Source organism: Bidens hawaiensis, unplaced genomic scaffold (assembly GCF_021521415.1).
Source record: "Bidens hawaiensis isolate Kalapana, Puna unplaced genomic scaffold, B.hawaiensis_p1.1 tig00000055_1, whole genome shotgun sequence".
Taxonomy (NCBI): Eukaryota; Viridiplantae; Streptophyta; class Magnoliopsida; order Asterales; family Asteraceae; genus Bidens; species Bidens hawaiensis.
The window spans coordinates 1921199-1940312 of NW_027491016.1; the positions used below are offsets into that span (position 1 = coordinate 1921199).

Genomic DNA, 19114 nt, shown 5'->3' on the forward strand with positions numbered 1-19114 from the left:
ATTATCTTTTATTTTTGTTAATTTTAGGGTTAAATGAAAAATTCAATAAGGGCAATGAAAATTTTGAGCCAGGCCTTGGGAGGTTGTCAGCACGGATCTCGAGCTCAACTGAGTTTTCGTCCCATCGTGTGTTACGTCAGAGAGTTCTGCTCTTGTGGCAGCCGACGTTATGGTTTCTTGGGGTAACGCCCAAGCCAAACTCTGAAGTCAGCGTGAGTCCGGTTAAAACAATATAGTCTGGCCACAATGGGGCAACGGGTGTCTCCAATTTGGCCTAAACACAAAAAGAAAATCGTCATACAAAAACAAAAGTAGATTTTGAATTGTTATATGTGACTCATTTAATAAACTTCGTGTATAAGTTTGACCAATTTAACTTTCTTTTTTGTCACGGCCTATAAACTCAATTAACACATTCACAACTTGATTAGTTAACCCCTTTGACAAGCTCAGATTAATGAGTTAGATGGGTCGTGTTCGGCTATACTGTTTTAAGTGTGCCAATTAGAAATGATATTTTTGACACAATGAAAATATTAGATCGTTTTCGATTGAACAGTTTAGGCTGTCAATTTTTAAAACTCAATCCCACACGATTGACATACTAATTTATTATTAAATGTACTTTTTCATTTGAACGGTCAACAAAGCTCAGCCCCCGGATACACCCATTGGCAAAAGGCCATTCACGCACGCGATCGCAGACAACGTTGGTAAAGTCAAGGCCTTTGGATCTTTGGTACATCTAAAATAACCATCTGCTTAAGCAAACTACATTGAACCCACATCACAAGGCATTCAAGAGTGACAACAAACACAGATTATTGAAATTTAAAATCAATCCAACATGATAAAACTTTTGACAAATGACAACAGTTAAAACAAGCTTAAAAGTAAACAGAAAATTTCAAGTTTCAAACACTCAGATTAAGGTAAAACGACGGGCAAATAGGCAACCGTGTCTATTCCTCCTCTTCCGCCTCTTCCAGCCACTTCACAAATGGTTCCAACGCCTTCACAAAGCTTTGCCTGCACCATTAAAAAAAACAAGAATACGCGCACACAAACTCTAAATTCTTATTAACCGAGTTAAAATGGATTTTGCATAATACTAGCAAACCTACATACCGTCCTTTAGGGTTGGTTCCTTTAGCAAACCAATGAAGTATAGTGTCTTCAGCAAGAACATCTTGGTCATAAAGAGACCTCACAACTTCCGGAAACAACTTCATTAACTTCGTATCTTCATAACATTGAACTTGAACTTTGTAAAGCAGTTCTAACTCAAGCTTTCCGCTTGTGCAGAATGTGTTCAATAACTTTGCCCATGTTTTCACCTGCACAAACAAAGTTACTACTATTTTCATGCAAAATCTAGTTAAAATAAATAATGTTGCGATTAGATTACCTGGCGAAGAGCCAAATTAGCATTCTGCTGTTGATTCTTGCCCGACCATTGAACAGCGTCCATCAAAACATCCCAAAGAATCCTGACGACCTCGATGTCTGGCAATTTAGCGTCTTTCACATGCTGTCTCACTGTTTCTATCACTTCTTCAATATCAGCTTCTTCTGATATCTGAGTCGTTAAGGCTGATTTCATTTCCTTCACTTTCACCTCGAAGATTTTCTTGTCATTATACTCAACCAATTGCATCAACCCTGCTTTGCTGCAGTTTCAACAGTACAAATAATGTAACTTGGATGGTTGAAACAAGGCAAGCCACTCTCGAGCTACTCATGATAGGCTAGAAAAAAGCTCAAATCAGACCGAGCTTAAACGAGCTCAGGCCTAAAAATAAGCTTGTTTAGCAAAAGAGCCCGAGCTTCATTTATCTAGCTCAAACCAGCTCGCAAGCGTAAACGAATCTTGCTATTTATGTAATCTTATTAAAATATTTAGTACATATTTGCTTAACCATTTATAATGTATAGTTATGATAAAATAGCTAAATAATATTATTATGTTATATATACCATAGAATTAATAATTAAAAAAATTATATAAAATAACTATGAATATATATAAATTAATTAATAAATAATAAACGAGCCAAGCTCGAGCTTGAAAAACTACTAGCTAAGCTCAAGCTCTCAGTAGGTTAAATAAGCGAAGCTCGAGCCTAGTCAAGCTCAAGCTCGGCTCATTTACACCCCTAGTTGAAGCATTTAAAACAGTTTAAAAACAAACAGTTAACTTACGTGAAATGCTCAGAAAAAGCTTCAGCAGATCGTTTCCCAGACGGGAAGAACTCAAGCAAATTATCCTCCATTTTGCCACGTTTCAAGATGGATATAAGATCATCAAGGCTATTATCAATCAAATACTCCTTAAAAAAATCTGTTATAAAAGTAAGAACAAGCCCTTTTCCGACTAGGTTATCCTTAAGAAGCGGTTGGAACACCGTCTCAGGCGGCAGACCCGATAGCTTCTGGGAAAAGGCAAGTGCTGTGAAAATTGCCAGCTTGATTCTTTCATTTTCTTCAAAGAACTCAAGCGATTGAAGAAACCTTCGCATAACATTTTCAAGATTCTTAATAAGAAAAGGCCTCCGCCTCAAAATCTTCTGTATGTAGATGACAGATGGTAAAATGAGGTCCCGTTTGGCTTCACAGTCTAATATTGAGTACGGGTGGCGCTCGCCCTCATCAGGCTTAGTTGTTCCAGGTTGAGTACGCCCTCCGGTGAAAACGACCTCGAAAAATGTGTCACCGTATCTGCTGAAGTTAACGTCTGAAGATTCGATGCTCTTAGCAACTACTTCCTGCAAACAGGAAAATGTATGATGAAGTTGATATAATAATACCGGAAAATATAGTTGATGAGAGTTAACTGTCGATATGATAATACCAGATCGCCATCGTTATCCAGGTAAATTTGGACCACTGCATCTGAAAATGCTGCAGGATCTAGAGGGGCTGCAATGTTCCGTTTGCGGGTCTTGATCCGCTGACCACTTTAAGTAGAAATAACAGAAAGCATAAGAGTTAATGAATTTCGGGTAATCAAGTGTTTGTTTCCAATGATATGTGCAAGAAATAATATAGACATTGTATGCGGTAACCGAAAAAGAAGAGTCATTGTGTGCAGGAAACAAAAAAATTGTGTGCAGTAAATGGAAAAAATTGCAAAAAGATCATCCAAAACACATGTGTTGTCATGTCATTCAATTTGATTAACTAAAAAACCAGAAATTAGAGCATTGCTAATTTTATGCCACCACTAAAACGAGTTCATTGTTTCTTTGATTAAAAAAAACAAAAAATAAAGCAAATAACTTGAGCAAAAGCATAGTGAAGAGATGGTAAATTATTAATGAGGTCAAAATTGCTCTTGTTTCCTTTGTAAACAAGATGATTACAAGAATCCAGAAGTTCTATGCAAATTGATTAATAAATTAAAAACAAAAGCAAAAAATTACGACTCTAGCCTCTCAAATTTGATTTAATAATATTGTTTTTAGCTTTCTTATGTAAGAAAATAATAAAAAAATATAAAAATAATTTTAAAAAAATGGCTTCCAATCTGCTTTGTCTATAAAAAATTGGCTAACAGAATACAAAAACATTAAAATATATATGGAAATGAAAGAAAGAAACTTTGAACTCAAAATATGATGTATTTAACTTCATAGCCTAAGACCATAACCATTGCATCACTCTGAAATCAAACTAATAAAGATTCCATCTTGTACAAAAAAAAAAATCTGTAATTCACAATATTAAATTTACCTAACCAGCTTTGTCACTAATAAAAATTTGCACAATAAAAAATATACTTAAAAGAATGTGTAACTATGAACCCACACCAAAAAGGAATGCCAAAATTGCATTAAACACATTTAAAAAGTCATGTATTTATTAACCATTAACATTAAACAACACAACAAATCATTGAAATCCATTATCATGAATAATAAAACAGTAACACTTACCCTAGAGTGGGCTTCTCCTTCGAGCTGCAAAATGCAAAACCAACATTAAAAATTAAAAACATTACATTAGGTCAAGAAAACAAATACTAATTCAACCCATCATCTCGATTCTTGAAAAAGATCAAAACTTTATACATATTAACACACAAAATCAAACCCATGTTCCGATTTTACCCAGAAAAAAACCCCATATACCAAAAAGTTTGGATTTTTTTAAATAATTTGAATCAAGAACGAAAAAACAGATCTGGGTATTGAAAAAGATCCAAGAAAGATTTGATTTGATACCTCATAAACCAAGACGGAGATAAATCGAAGATGAGGCGAGTCTCTCCGGCGATTATATGAATCGGAAAAAGGAGAGAGAGAAAGAAAGGAGATTGGGGATTGGGAGATATTTATTGATGCCAAGGGTAAAGAAAGTACAAGCCCATGTCCAATTTTTTACTTTTTTTTTTTTTTACTTCTTGGTTTTCTATTTTTAGATTACTTTCTTTTAACATGGGATTTACTATTTAGATTTGGTGTGTCCATTTTGAAATTTTTTTTAAGTTTAGTTATTGTGGGTAGATTTAAAAGTAGATTTAAAGTTGTTTTTGAAAAGAAAGTTAGGCTTTGTTATTGTTTTGGTTATGTTGACGTGTCGTTGCATTTATTGTTCAAAGTAACTCGAGGTGTTTCTATAAAGCTGAGCCAGCAATGTTTCTATAATGTCTCAATTGCAACATCTTGGTTGTTTTAATAAGGGATGGAGACATTATGTCATGCCTTTGATCACTGATGTAACTCGTATGAATGAAGTAGTTGTTTCTTTTGTCTCTCTGGTCATTTGAGACTATGTTTCTGTTATAATAGCTATGAAGTGATCTTGGATCCTTTTTGCTGAAAGCGGCAATTGTCGTGAGAAAGCGAGTTGATTGATTTGAGAATCCAATGATCATAAACCTTGAAATGGTTACTTGTTATGCCAGTTTAATTCTCCTAATTACCTTGGTTTCTCTCATCGACGACTGAATTGGCTGCATTCTCATAGTCACCTTCAATTGTCCATGTGACAAAACTAAATGGTCCACTTCCTCCCTGTTACCCTCAGTCATTGTGAGCAAATGCTAATTAACTTATCTCTATCACCTTCAATTGTCCATGTGACATTCGAGTTTGTTTACTTCGTGACGTTTTAAGGCACAACTCATTGTGATGCTTTATCATTGGATCAAGTTGCACTCTTTGAACAACATTCGACTGCTTTGAAGGTGTGTCTGAGCATTCAACGTTCCATCATTGTTTGAATGTTGTACCTCCTTTCGCCTTTGTCCTAATTAAGGAGCACATTTGATTTAATGTGTTGTTATCATGTGATTGTGATATCACCATATGACATGCATGTCAAGTTCGTGTAATGATAGTTGAAGCTTGACATTGGAAGCTCAAAAAGTTGTAACTAAACAACAAAATTTAAATAAGTTGAAACTTAACAGGGTAAAGATAACAAAGGTAGCTAGGAAAAGAAAACGCATTTATCTAACTTAAATGTTTTTTAGCTATTATTTAGGCATAACTAGCCACATGGCATATTATTAACCTTTAAGCTAAGCAAAGCTCATCACATCACCTTTGAACCACCGAATATTCAAGTGGTGTGATTGTCCAAGCCATCGTTAATCCATAACATTTTATGAAGACTGGGCACGCTAAATGCATTATTATTGAAATTAGGTGCCTGTTATTGACGATACTTGCTTATCATATGATTATTGACCCTATTGGTAAACCCACTTTATTTTTGACAACTCCAAAGATACTAAACTTCTTGATGGTTGGGTAAAAGTTAGTTATTATTATATATTAATTAGTTATATTTAGTTAAACAAATGAATGAACATTGGTACTTCAAGCATTACTATGTGTTTTCAGGACATTAGACGTTATGGAGCTTATCGGGATTATTTACGAGCTTGGAATAAGACTTAAAAAGAGCGGGAATAGGAGTGCACGCATCACGAGACAGTTTAAAGAAAAAGAAATTCTGCTGATATTTTTGTCCTTCGCACGACGCGAAGGACTGAAAGGGAAACTTCGTGCGATGCGAAGTTTGGGAAATCAGGCCTGACTATTTTGTCTTTCGCGAGACGCAAAGACAATGCCCATGAAGGCTTCGCGCGACGCGAACCGACTTAAAACCGAAGAAATTTAGGGTTAATCACTATATAAACCCATTTAACTTTCCATTCGTCATATCACTAATTCCATAAGCTAAAGAGGTGTCCTAGGGCGATTTTGACCATCCCGAAGCTGCCAATTCGTCTTGGATTCATATGTTTATTAAGATAAGTTGTTTTGAAATTATGTTGATGCTTGGCTAAACACTTGTGTTCGTTTTAGGTTAAGGTTTTGTGTAATTCTCCTTAAGACCATATTCATTGTGCCTAATATTAAGAACTTGATTTAGTTTTATCTTGTTCAATTATTGCTTGGTTGTTTAAACAATTTGTGTTTGTGATTATTGATTAGTACATCACTTGTTTGGTTTTATTTATCAACACTTAGGGTTAGGCTCTTGTGTCATTGAATTATTAATCATCAATTATTGTCACTTAGTTAGTTTTCATAAAACATAAATTGGTAATTGGGTAGATCGAGTTTAATTGTGTCAACAGTTCGGTTAGGGTATCGTTTATCATCACAATCAAACTAATATATTTAGTAATTACTGCGAAATCAAGACAAGTGAATCTGTGATTAAGTTGAATATCACATTACCTAAGCCTAGGATGAATACCCTTTATTGATATTGTTCACAAATCTTTAAAAGTGATCGTTTTAGTTTTAATTATAATTAATCTTTTCAAAAACCACTTATCATCGTCTGTCCGTCTTAGTTAGATAATTAATCTAGTTAAAATCATAAATATTAAATTAGCACTTTCCTTGAGTTACTGTAGAGACGACCTTACTTACCCATACTCATAGGTATTTAAGTTAATAAAAATCAATTATTTGAGTAGACTGCGACAGCCTACCTTGCTCCTAATCGTTTTGACTATTGTTGTTGATTGCAATACTATCAAATGCTATATGTGTTGTAGTATTAACAAACTAGCTTTAGAGCCCGTGTCACACACGGAATGCTTTAATTATAAAATTACAAGTAAATTTAATAATTACATAATGTATATATAAAAAATGTGTTGCATCTATGCTTGTATCTATACTATGTGTGCATAAATTATGTGCATATAAATTAGTTATATATATATATATGTATCACAAAATGATATTTTTTAAATGAACTTAATAAAAAAAATGCACGAGCAAAACGTACCCGATGACGCTCTTTCTATTGAAAATTTCATTATCAGTGTCATATATGTATAATTGAAAGAATTTTGGTTATTAACTGATATAATGCTAAATATATATAAATCCCTTGTATATTTAATATAATATTTTATTAGTTTCTGTTCGGTTTTTATTAGAATTTGTATATTACTAACATATTTGAATAATGTAGGTTTCGAGACTTGTTCATGGTTAAAAAAGGCGAAAAAAGAGCTAAAACAAGCCAAACCAGTGAACCGGAGCATCAGAATTGAACCAGACCGCACCAGGAAACGAACCGGACCGGTCAGCCCCCCCTCATCCAGAGCGTCGTGCGACCGGGAGGCCAAATCCCGCCGCCCGGAGCGCCCGGCATCCCGTTTCGCGTATTTTCTTCGGTTTTTATCAGTTTTGGGCCCAGGAAACCTATTTAAACACCCCTAAACTTAATTCTGTGCATACCCTGCGAACCAGAGCCGAATTTGGAGTTTCCTGGAGCTTAGGATTGCAATATTTGGTGGGTTTGAAGGCTAGGAATCAGCCGGCGAAGTGCTTATTATCCAAGAACGAAGACCACGGGTTTTATCGCCTTTAATCTTCCGTTCTTATTTATTTTCATCATGATTTCGTCTATTATTGTTTTGTTTGATTTTAAGATGCTAGCCTAAACATTATAGGCTGCTTAGGCTTATGATGAACCTTTATTGACGTTTGATTTTGACTTGGGATTTATTTATCGTTATGGTTTTTATGAACTAGTTAAAAGGTTTAATTATATTAAATTGATGCGTATGGATATTTAGGATTGTTTGATTAATTATTATTATTCCATAGTTGCCTTGATTATTGTTTGTCATTATGATAGGTCGCTATTAGGTCAATTACTTTGTGTTCTTGATTATTTTATGATTGATATGCATTAAGATCATAGGAATAATATTAGTTAATCAAATAAACCTAAGTGTGCTGCTAACCTAAATAGCTGTAAGGTGCTAGGTTATTAATAGGTCTTTGTTGATCATGATTTATAGATTTAGTTCTTCGTAAGGAGTCCGTCTATGTTTGATCGGTTAACTTTGTCTATCGAGTCAATTGAATATATTAGACTGCCTTTGATTTTCGCGCTGTAAGGTAGGATTTCGTATAAAGGAACTAGTTTGTAATCAATTAGGTGATCGTAAGGAAACTTGATTTTTAATACTGGTGTGCATTAAAACTTATTAGAAATCCATAGGTGTCTCTTGAGAAGGGTTAGGGGTCCTGTTCGGGTTTTCTCTTAAGCGTCTATTTTACGATCCCAGTTCCATAACTAAGTACTATCCCGGGTTAATTGATAACTGAAATTTAGGGGATTCTAGCATAGGTAGTTATCTTGTCATCATTTGAATTAAGTCCAGGGTTAAGTCGTTTTTAAATATTTAGTTTTATTAATTAGTTTAATTTTAGTTTTTAAGTAAAACCCCCTAATAATAATAGATAAATAGTCGTGTCTGTAGTTAAGTCTAAATTTAGCTAGTTAACGTAATTTAAAGAGTCCTGTGGGTTCGATATCCGGACTTACTTAGCTATACTAGAGTCGATCGGTTCACTTGCCGGTTAGTAGTTTAGTTAAGTTTAAGAGTCTAGAATTTATTACTTAGTGTCTAGATTAGCGTGCTTTTATATAACTACTTTTAGCACATCATTAACCAATTTCAGGAATAAGACTTCTCATACAATAGTAATTCTAACTACTTAACCTAAATACAGAATAAGTGTTGCCTTTATTGATATATTTATTAATTTACCACCCATCGAATAAAAGGAGAACATTAAATTGTAACGACGAATGCTCTTCAAAAACTATGTTTTTCTAAGTTACGCCATGAAAAAGATTTTGAAAAGTTTCAGGGAGCTTCTCGACTTTGTTATAATGACAACACAAAAAATAACATGTTAACTAATTTTATTTTGTGAATATTTTGCTTCATTTGAGCATAGTTTTGCATGACATGTTTGTCATTCAACGTTCTGATCACCATTGAATGAAGAGTTAATGCTTACACAAATATTTCAAAATTGATAAGTGTTAGAAACGTTGATAGGTATGGGGGTGGCATGTCGAAAGTGTTTGCAATTTTTTCTTATAATCGAGGGAAAAACAGTCAATTTGTCAAATCCCGAACCTTTTGATTATTTAAACCCGAATCATGTTTAAAATTATAACTTTCATCCATTTGACATTTTCAAGTCAACACCTTAAACCCGTAACAAATTTGATGATAAATCTATTTGCGTTATCAAACTTTTAAAAATATTCATATTTCCTATTTTTTATTAGTAACAAATTTTGATCGAAATGTAGTTAACTTGTACCAAACAATCTATTTACCAACTTTTGACCCATAAAAATCAAATTTAAGTTTCACAAAAAACCTGAAACAATCCCTGATAAAAAAAACTATGAAAGTAAATATGATAAACATTGTTATGCATGAAAGTAATTGGTATATAATGTCCTTACATTTTAACATATATACAGTTTACTAAATTAGCAGGAAAATAAATTAATAGATTTAAAACATAAATTTATAATTTATAAATTTACATGACAAGCTACAACAAAAACAACAACAACAATAATAATAAAAAAAATAGATAAATTGATTGATTTAAAAAAAATGGATCGAATTTTAAGCATATATTTAAAAGAATTACTTTGTAAAATGAAAACATATTCGAGTTTTGTTGTTATTACAATCTTCTACAATATACATAGTACAATATGTTAATGATAACATTTGAAATTATATTCTTTTCAATATTTGACAAACATGATTTGTTGTTAATTTTTGGATTTCACCAAGTATTTTGGAATATATAGTAAAATAATATGTTAATATTTATTTTTATAAAATGTATAGATATGTTATAAATAAAGTATAAACGAAAAGTGAATAATATTGATCTATTACATATATTAGGTTAATTAAGATCTTAGTTTTGGAGGTAAAAGAATTGTAGGAATTAACCAAAAGATTACAAATGTACACAATTATTTTACTTTATTAAAATAGGTAAATGTTAAAAAATCGAAAAACTCTAGGCTATGAAGAGGCATACTGTCCAAAAGGAATTTACAACCTTCTTTGATAATAAAAAACAATAACTCACAAGCATCCATTACTACGTCATGACTTTGGGGAGGGTAATGTGGGTACTCGAACCCCACTCACACACAGATGATGGGAAGCTCATCACAACGACTTATGAGTTAATAAGCTTAATAACATATTGCTGTAGTAACGCTACAGTAACACAAAGTCATAAAGGTCAAACAAAGTAAATATCTTCAAAAGTAAACATGAGAACTCACAACACATCCCGTGGTCAAGTCACTTACACAAGTAAAACGAAAGTGATGACCTTTACCTCTTAAAGAAGAAGCTAAGCTATCCAAAGGAAGCTCTCGCCTGTCTATAAAAGAAACATCACTACACTCGTTAACATTCATGCTCACTCTCGCACTACACTCTCTCATCTCTTTACACTCATCACCTCTAAAGAATCGTTATCTTACTTTCACGTCAGAGGCTAAGACTTCTTCATACCGTGAGACTAACCGTTTTATTGTTCTTAGCAGGTACGTTAACGCACTAAGCCGAGAATAGTCTACCTAAAGTCTTATCATCAATAATAATTTATTAAAAAAAAAAAATACAGTAAAATATAAAGTTTGATTCAACGAGTTGGCGAACATAGGAACCAGCACACCGATATTTCGTTTCGTCTGCCATTTGAGCTGCTTGCTGTAACCCTAACATCAATCACATCACATCACATCATACATGCAACAATCTCTAAACTAATAATAATAATATCCTCCATCAGCCAACATTACCATCCAAAACCCCAATTCTAGGTTATAATAACCCTAACAACACTCGATTTGCTTTCCTAGGGTTATTATTAACTTTCAGATTTGAGATCTGCTGGTGGATGATACCCGCCCTAGGTTAACAGTAATATGGATGTGGATTATGGCGGTGATTTGGGCTGTGTTGACCCGGACTTGTTGCAGTTGAATGAAGTCTCTCCGTTGGCCATTAAATCCAATCCCTATGTCTCCGAGAAGCTCTTCGACCAATGGCTTTCGCTTCCCGAAACCACAACCTTGGTCAGTACTGTTTGTTATTCATGTGTATGTACGCATTTGTGTTGTAGGTGTTAGTGGTTAGGTTAAATTGAGCAAATGCTAGTTGGTTGCTGCTTCTAGGTAGTTTGTAGCTTATCTGGCCTAAACTAGGGTTTGTATTCATGGTTTACATTGTAGGCATTGAATATTTGACCATATAGTGGTTGGTTTCTTTCAAATCAGATATCTATATAAGTAACTTTAATAGTATGCATACGCAATTTGAGCTGAAGGTGTGAATTTAGGGGTGTAAATGAGTCGAGCTCAACTTCTTTAACTTTAAGAGAGCTCAGGCTCGAACTTAACTCGTTTAGAGTTCTGTTTTAAGCTGCTCGTAAGTAGGTTTTCAAGCTTGAGCTCTGCTCTTAAGTAGGTTTTTAAGCTTGGGCTCGGCTCGTAAGCAGTTTTTCAAGCTTGAGCTCCGCTCGTAAGTAGTTTTTCAAGCTTGAACTCTGCTCATAAGTAGTTTTCAAGCTCGAGCTCAGCTCTTAAGTAGTTTTTCAAGCTCGAGCTCAGCTCTTAAGTAGTTTTTCAAGCTCAAGCTTGCTTGCTTATTGTTTCTTAATTATTTAATATATATATTTGTATAGTTGATTACATATATATTTATAGTTATAATTCTTATATGTATTATAATATATACTATTTAAATTATTTTTATCATAGTTTTGTATATAATAGTTATAATAATATTAAATGAAAAGTTTGTTCAGGCTCGCGACCAGGCGTGAGCTCGATATGTGAAGGTTGGGTTCGAGCTCATTTATTAAACGAGTCTCAATAAAAGCTTGAGCTCGGGCTCGAGCTCATTAAGCTTGGCTCGTTTCAAGTTTTTAACGAGCCGATCTCGAGTAGCACACGAGTGGCTCATTTGCAGCTCTAACTCTCTAAGTGTGATTGTTTAACTAGTAGAATGTTTTTTTTGCTGGTTAAGCATTGTTTTGGTACTCTCTTTATTGTTTGCACTTTTGTCTTGCTTTCTTATTTCACTTTCACAAGCTTAGTTTGTTCATTATACTGGAGAGCCTTAATGGTGTTTATTCTTTAAATATAGGTTAAATCTTTGATTAACAATGCTAAGGCAGGCATTCCATTAAACGTGTCTGGATCAACTAACAGCCCAAAGGCGACATCTGGCAATGTGCTACCTTCCATGTTTCCAGCTGGCAGTGCACCTCCACTCTCACCAAGAAGTTCATCTGGCTCTCCCCGTCTTTCAAAACAGAGGGCAGGCCCCTCGTTTTTAGCCTCGCCTTTGAGGTCGGTTAGCGAGCCAGCAAAAGAGTTAATACCACAGGTTTGACAGCAAAAGTCAATTTAGTCAAAAGTAGTTAATGTGTTTGAATTATGCGCCCTTTCAATGGCCTAGTGTTGACTGAAGTAAATATGCAATGGTTGCAGTTTTACTTTCAGAATGGTCGTCCACCACCAAATGAATTAAAAGAACGATGTTTGTTTAGAAGTAATCAGTTTTTCTATGGTCATGCCGATGGACTACAATTGCTTGGTGAGGGGGCTACCTAATTTTAGTTATGCATATTATATAATGAATCATCAATTTAATTCTTTAACTGTATATGGATGGTTTAATTGTGCTAATTTTGCGTTGAATGGTTAGAATTCAAGCCGGTTACAAAGGAAATTTGCAAGCTGCCATCATTTTTCTCTACCGCGCTTTTCAAAAGGATTGATGTTAATGGAACTGGTGTTGTGACCAGGTATATTTTTTATCTAATCTTTTGGGGGTAGTTAATTGTTATCTGTAAATTTATACAAATAGTTGGTGTCATGCATAGTGGTTGATTTAAACTTCATGATTAGCAGCTTATCTGTTCATTTATTTTGAGTCATCAGTCATGTTTGTTTTATATGTCAACAAGCAGTTGCTGATTGCTGCTAACTAGCCATATAAATAGTTGGTGTCATGCATATAACTTTGTTTATTTTATATCTCTAATATGAGTATGTTTGTGTGTTTATATGCATGTGTGCTGTTCCTTAAGGATTGGGTATAGCATAGAGAATATAGGAAAATAGTAATCTTAGCAATGTGGTCATAGGTGAAAGAACTTTTGAGAATAATAATTACTTTTAATATTTCTAGCAAGCCAATCTTAAATATGCTAAGTATTATTCCCCTATTCAGGCTTTGGTGGCTGGTCTATTGCAAGCATTTTTCGTAGAATAAGCATGTGACAGTTTAGATTTACATGACATGTTGACTTATGCTTGGCAAGAACATTAAGTAGAGTATTTGATATGAGTCCTTGTATCTTAACTTTTGGGCTGTTATCTATGCTGGTGAGTGCACCTACTCTATGTCATGATAGAGTACCTAACATGCTATGCAGCTCACGGCTCATGGTAAGCAAATGCAAATCAGTGAAGTTAATTTTAAAGGAAATGTATACAGGAAAACACATAGTTATTCTTTGACTTCTGAAGTGAAAATGCTAAGTTCAATAATAGACGAAAGAAGTATGCTTGGTCACAAACTGTCACTGCTTTGTTCGTCCATATGCTACGTTCACTTGAGACGTTAATGGATAATTGGTCGATTTTAAAGTCCTTGAAAGAGGTCTGCGTTTGTTATTTGTATTTGATTGATAAAATTGAGTTGGAACATTGTCCTTAAATATTATATTGTATAATCTTCTAGCTTTTGACTGATACTGTGTCATTTATTTTGTGTTTCTGAACTTGGCTTAAACATGCCTCGCAGGGAAGCATTTGTTGACTATTGGGTCCACAACAACATGCTTACGAAAGATATAGCTACACAGATATTCACAATATTGAAGCAGCCTGATTTGAGATACCTAACTCATGTATTCGTCCTTACTTAAACCCCATATTGTTTGAAAAGGATTATTAAAACCTTCCTTCCAAAATTGATGTTACAATGTGAATTACAAAAACTTTAGTTTTGTTATGTTCATACCATGGTTATCATGGTAACGTTGTTTTAACACCAAAGTCATCTCTGCTTTTGGAGTGAATGGGTCAATAATAAAAAAATGTACATATTTCTGGATTCCTATACTTGGTATAAGTTAGTGTTTAATGATCTTTGATGTGGTGGTTAAACAATATTGAAAATAGGAGGACTTCAAACCCATACTTCGTGAACTTTTGGCAACTCATCCAGGTCTGGAGTTCTTACAAGGCACACCTGAATTTCAGGAGAGATATGGTAGGCCTCTTATTTATTCATTTATTTAATTTTAAATGTCATAAGATTGAAAAGGCGATGATAAATGCTAATTATTTTTGTACTTTAGTCTGGTGTGCCTATGTTTAACACTATGAGGTATGCTATATATATCACTGCATGCTCTTTAAAGTCCATGTAAAGGTTCTGTTGGTTACTTGTAGGAAAATGGAAAGAGTTGCATATAATTGGTGTAGGAATTTCCTTCAAAGAGTGCTCTTAGTCTCATTTAAGTTTTCTTTACTTGTATTGCGTTTCACTTTTGCTGCTTAAATACCACATTAGATTGAATATTTTGATTATATAATTGTATTAGTTCTGGCATGGCTTTAGGGCCTACAAACGTGCATGAATAACCACATTGTACATAAACACTGTCAGTAGTTTGTTTATTATATTGTTTTTATGAATTTGACGTACGGGTCAAGATAAATTAGATGTTTGATTGTTTATCTAGTAGTTTGAAAGGTTCTAGTTATTAGGATTTAGATTTAGTAAGTATTTTGAGTCATAGAAGGCTTAGGTTTGGGTCAGGTACAAATAGTTGATAGGGCTTATTTTTTTTGGTGCGATGTTAATTATTCATAAGAAAGAATCGTGGGAGTGTTTAACCACAAATATCCGATTGTGCACTGTATAGGTTGATTGTTTTTCATGTACGCAGTTACGCACATGGGGCATCGACAGTTCAAACTATTATGTAGCTTGCATTAATGTTTTTTATATACTCAAACTGGCAATAAAAAAAGGCATATTAAAGTAGCTATTAACATATAATTTGATTGCAATTGTCAGCTGAAACGGTAATATACAGAATATTTTACTACATGAATAGAGCGGGTAATGGTCGTCTAACCCTCAGGGAGCTAAAACGTGGAAATTTAATTGCTGCAATGCTGCATGCAGACGAAGAAGAGGACATAAACAAAGTTTTGAGGTAATACAATCTTTTATTACTGTTGATGCAATAACAAGTGAGAATCTTAACATCATTTCTTTCCACAGATATTTCTCATATGAACACTTCTATGTGATATATTGCAAATTCTGGGAGCTCGACACAGATCATGATTTCTTGATTGATAAAGAGAACCTTATAAAATATGGCAACCACGCATTGACCTACAGGATTGTTGATAGAATATTTTCTCAGGTTCGTGTAGCCAAGATAGTGTATATATATATATATATGTATAGACATACACACACACATTCAGACAGGAACACATTCCTTTCAGAACCAGTTTTCTGTTGAGTAGTGAGAACTGCGTGAGCCCCATAAAGCACTTCTACGCTGTGTTTTAATGACTTAATGAGATAGTGGGTAAGTGGTTATGTAACCGTTTTCTGTATAAACTTAAAGCAAGAGGTACAAGTGTATCATGCAGTTCTCGCAGTTCTTAACATATTTCTTGGATCTGATTTGAACAATTCTCTATACGCACACATGTGCACATACATGTACATACGTATATGTACATACAGGGCGAGGTTCGTTACAGAACAATAAATTACTGCAAGAACAAAAAGGACAAAACTACATATGTATACGTGTACGCATGCATGTATATTAGGTGAGGCTTTTTACAGAACATAATATTATTCTGAGAACAAAAAGGACAAAACTAGATCATTTCGTTTTTTTTAATTAATAGTCGAATGGGTATGTTTTCATATGCTCTTTTTATTTTTTTTTAAAGCATTTAACTGCACACGTAACCTACACTCGACTTGCACATGTGTAGCTTCGATAAAGAAACGATATTTGAAATTCAAGAGAGATGAATATAGATTGCATGTCAACCATTTTCTTATATATTTTTTTAATACTAAGATTATAAAATGACCAGGTTCCAAGAAAATTCACGAGTAAGGTTGAAGGGAAAATGGGATATGAAGATTTTGTTTACTTCATTTTGTCTGAAGAGGATAAGTCATCTGAACCCAGCCTCGAGTACTGGTATGCATTAGGTTCATCTTTTCACTTCAAGTACATGTGTTTTGTAACATAAAAATTAAAATGACAATTGCATATATATATGGTTTTAAGGTTCAAGTGCATAGATTTGGATGGAAACGGAGTGCTGACAAAAAATGAGATGCAATTCTTCTATGAAGAGCAGCTGCATCGCATGGAATGCATGGCTCAAGAGCCTGTTCTTTTTGAGGACATATTATGTCAGATAGTTGACATGGTTGGACCGAAGGTATTTTCTTTTTACTCATATTATTGTTATTTATAACATTTTCTTTTGGTTAAGTTATTGAAATTGTATAATTGGTGCAGGACGAGGGGTATTTTACCCTTCGTGACTTGAAAGGAAGCAAACTTTCTGGCAGTGTTTTCAATATCTTGTTTAACCTGAACAAGTTCATGGCCTATGAAAGCCGTGACCCCTTCCTTATCCGTCAGGTATCGTACTATAATATCAGTTAGTTAACAATTTTATTTATTTAAAATACAAAATTAAAACATTATTTTGTAAACAGGAACGTGAGAACCCGACACTGACAGAATGGGACCGGTTTGCACATAGGGAATACATTCGGCTTTCAATGGAGGAAGATGCTGAAGAAGCCTCTAATGGTAGTGCAGATGTATGGGATGAATCTCTAGAAGCCCCCTTCTAGTTACTAACTCAGGTAGTTAACTATTGATGTAATTAAAAAAAATACATTTTAAGTTAATCACATAATAACTGATGGTTCTTAAAATCTTGTTTTGCTGCAGACGGGTTCAAACATTCTTTAATGAAGTTGGGGCGCTGAACCGAAGGCTTACCGAGTGATCAACGCTGAAAGGATTAATCTGCACAAGATGAATCTAAAATAGCCAAAAAAAAATTGATTTTTTCAGCAGCCAGTTTCCAAGTTTCATAAGATCAAGTCTGTCAGATTCTCAGGTGATTTAGTTTGAATCATTTAGTGTTCTTGTGAAACTGCTCTCAAAACATTTGTTATGTTCATAAGATCTTTAAAAAAAATATGTGCATTAACATGTTCTAAATGGCATAGGCTTGTGGTGTAGTTTTGATTTTGGCTTTGGTTTTGATTCCCTGGACATATTTGTTTTGATGTCGATTTAGATTTTTGTATGTAATAGAATGACTTAATTCTGCAATGTTTCTTGTTTAAATTTGTAATTTGGATTTTCATTCTACCAACACATCGACGATGGCAGGATATGGATCCGGATCTGGATTCGGATTCAGATTTTTAATAATGTCTCTAGTTTTTCAGACTTATTTTAGGTTTATAACTTAAGAACACCTGTTTTTTTTTATTATTAAATTTGAAAATAAAGTAGAACTGAGGTGGCAATTAAAGGTGGGCTGAAAACCCGGTTGCGTACCCAACCCAGTGTACCCAACCAGGTTCTACCTGACCTGCGGGTACAAAACAGGTTTCAGTTTCTCCCCAAAGGCCCATTCGGACCCGGAACCAACGTGGGCCCACCGAAACCAGTTCCCACCTCTACCCAGCCAAAACCTGGATTCGACCTAGCCAAAACCCGATAAAAAATGATCAAAACCGGCCAAAACCTGACAATATTTGTAGCCGGTTTCTACCCAAACCGGTTCTTGACTTTTGTTGACCATACCTGAGACCGATTCCTTAAAAAACCTGATTTGCCCACCTCTGGTGGCATCATACTTTAGTGATTTGTTCTGTTTTTCAGCTTTGTTATAGTTTGATCTTGTAGATTGTTATCAAGTTTGTCTGTTACAATTTGATGTGAGATAATTTGAGGTAGTTATTGTTGCTTGTTTGTTAGATCAAACTATTACTTATGTTTCAGGTGTTTAAAGTCTTTCATTTTTCTGTAGAATTCACTAGTCTTAAAAGTGTGAAGTACTCTCTTTACTTCATCTTTTTGTAGGTTTGACTTTGTAGTTAATCATGATCCCAAATCATCATTCAAAACTGTAGTGAAGTCAGACACCCATCTGCATTTGATGATTATCAACATTTTTGAATCATATTTGGGGCTAAAATAATCATTTTTTCAAAAGCTAAAATCATCTTAGATCAAAATTCATTTTGCATGCATGGTCTTTTCTTGCCAAGATAATAGTCTAGTACTAAGACCATCACCAATGCATTTAATCATTTATGATCCCCTTTCATCTCCATTGATCGTCCAAACCCACAAAATAGGCCTCACATATATCCTTTGATTCGTTCGTCCAGCTCGGTAGACTCCCCCTCTTCCACTGCCAATTTTAGATGCAACCCCATGACCATATTCTGATATTCATATCTATAATTAGTGGTTATGTAAAAGTTTACGGTTGATAAATTATATATTTGTCAGATTCAAAAGACTCTTAAGTTGTAACTTCTATTTAATCAACTTTGATGGTATGCTTTACTAACTTGTTTACTTTTTATATAATTATAATTATAATTGTAATCATTTTAATAATTATACTCATTTTAGTTTACTGATTTTGACTATGCTGTTCATGAATGATA

The 19114-nt window shown here is 34.0% G+C and overlaps 2 protein-coding genes across 2 annotated transcripts; one reads left to right on the forward strand and one right to left on the reverse strand.

Moving 5' to 3' along the window:
- Positions 1-831: 831 nt before the first annotated feature.
- LOC143550534 (uncharacterized) lies at positions 832-4277 on the reverse strand. Its single transcript, XM_077041191.1, has 7 exons — positions 4224-4277; positions 3936-3959; positions 2852-2957; positions 2203-2765; positions 1409-1670; positions 1129-1337; positions 832-1029 (listed from the first exon to the last, which is right to left on the reverse strand). The coding sequence occupies exons 1-7, from the start codon at positions 4226-4228 to the stop codon at positions 963-965; spliced, it is 1236 nt and encodes a 411-aa protein (XP_076897306.1). The 5' UTR covers positions 4229-4277; the 3' UTR covers positions 832-962.
- Positions 4278-11259: 6982 nt separating this feature from the next.
- Positions 11260-17699, forward strand: LOC143634068 (serine/threonine protein phosphatase 2A regulatory subunit B''beta-like). Its single transcript, XM_077102270.1, has 13 exons — positions 11260-11409; positions 12482-12724; positions 12829-12934; positions 13046-13145; positions 14150-14255; positions 14530-14620; positions 15434-15575; positions 15644-15791; positions 16489-16598; positions 16689-16845; positions 16926-17051; positions 17129-17281; positions 17370-17699. The coding sequence occupies exons 1-12, from the start codon at positions 11260-11262 to the stop codon at positions 17267-17269; spliced, it is 1620 nt and encodes a 539-aa protein (XP_076958385.1). The 3' UTR covers positions 17270-17281; positions 17370-17699.
- Positions 17700-19114: the final 1415 nt, after the last annotated feature.

What these genes read in the sequence shown, in the direction of transcription:
- LOC143550534 (XM_077041191.1), bottom strand. An exon ending in AAGGAGAAGCCCACTCTAGG is followed by an intron (nt 2,958 to 3,935) that starts GTAAGTGTTACT and finishes TTCTACTTAAAG; the next exon opens with TGGTCAGCGGATCAAGACCC. An exon ending in GGAACCAACCCTAAAGGACG is followed by an intron (nt 1,030 to 1,128) that starts GTATGTAGGTTT and finishes TTAATGGTGCAG; the next exon opens with GCAAAGCTTTGTGAAGGCGT.
- LOC143634068 (XM_077102270.1), top strand. Translation starts at nt 11,260, where the DNA reads ATGGATGTGGATTATGGCGGTGATTTGGGCTGTGTTGACCCGGACTTG. An exon ending in CAAAAGAGTTAATACCACAG is followed by an intron (nt 12,725 to 12,828) that starts GTTTGACAGCAA and finishes CAATGGTTGCAG; the next exon opens with TTTTACTTTCAGAATGGTCG. An exon ending in TTGACATGGTTGGACCGAAG is followed by an intron (nt 16,846 to 16,925) that starts GTATTTTCTTTT and finishes TAATTGGTGCAG; the next exon opens with GACGAGGGGTATTTTACCCT.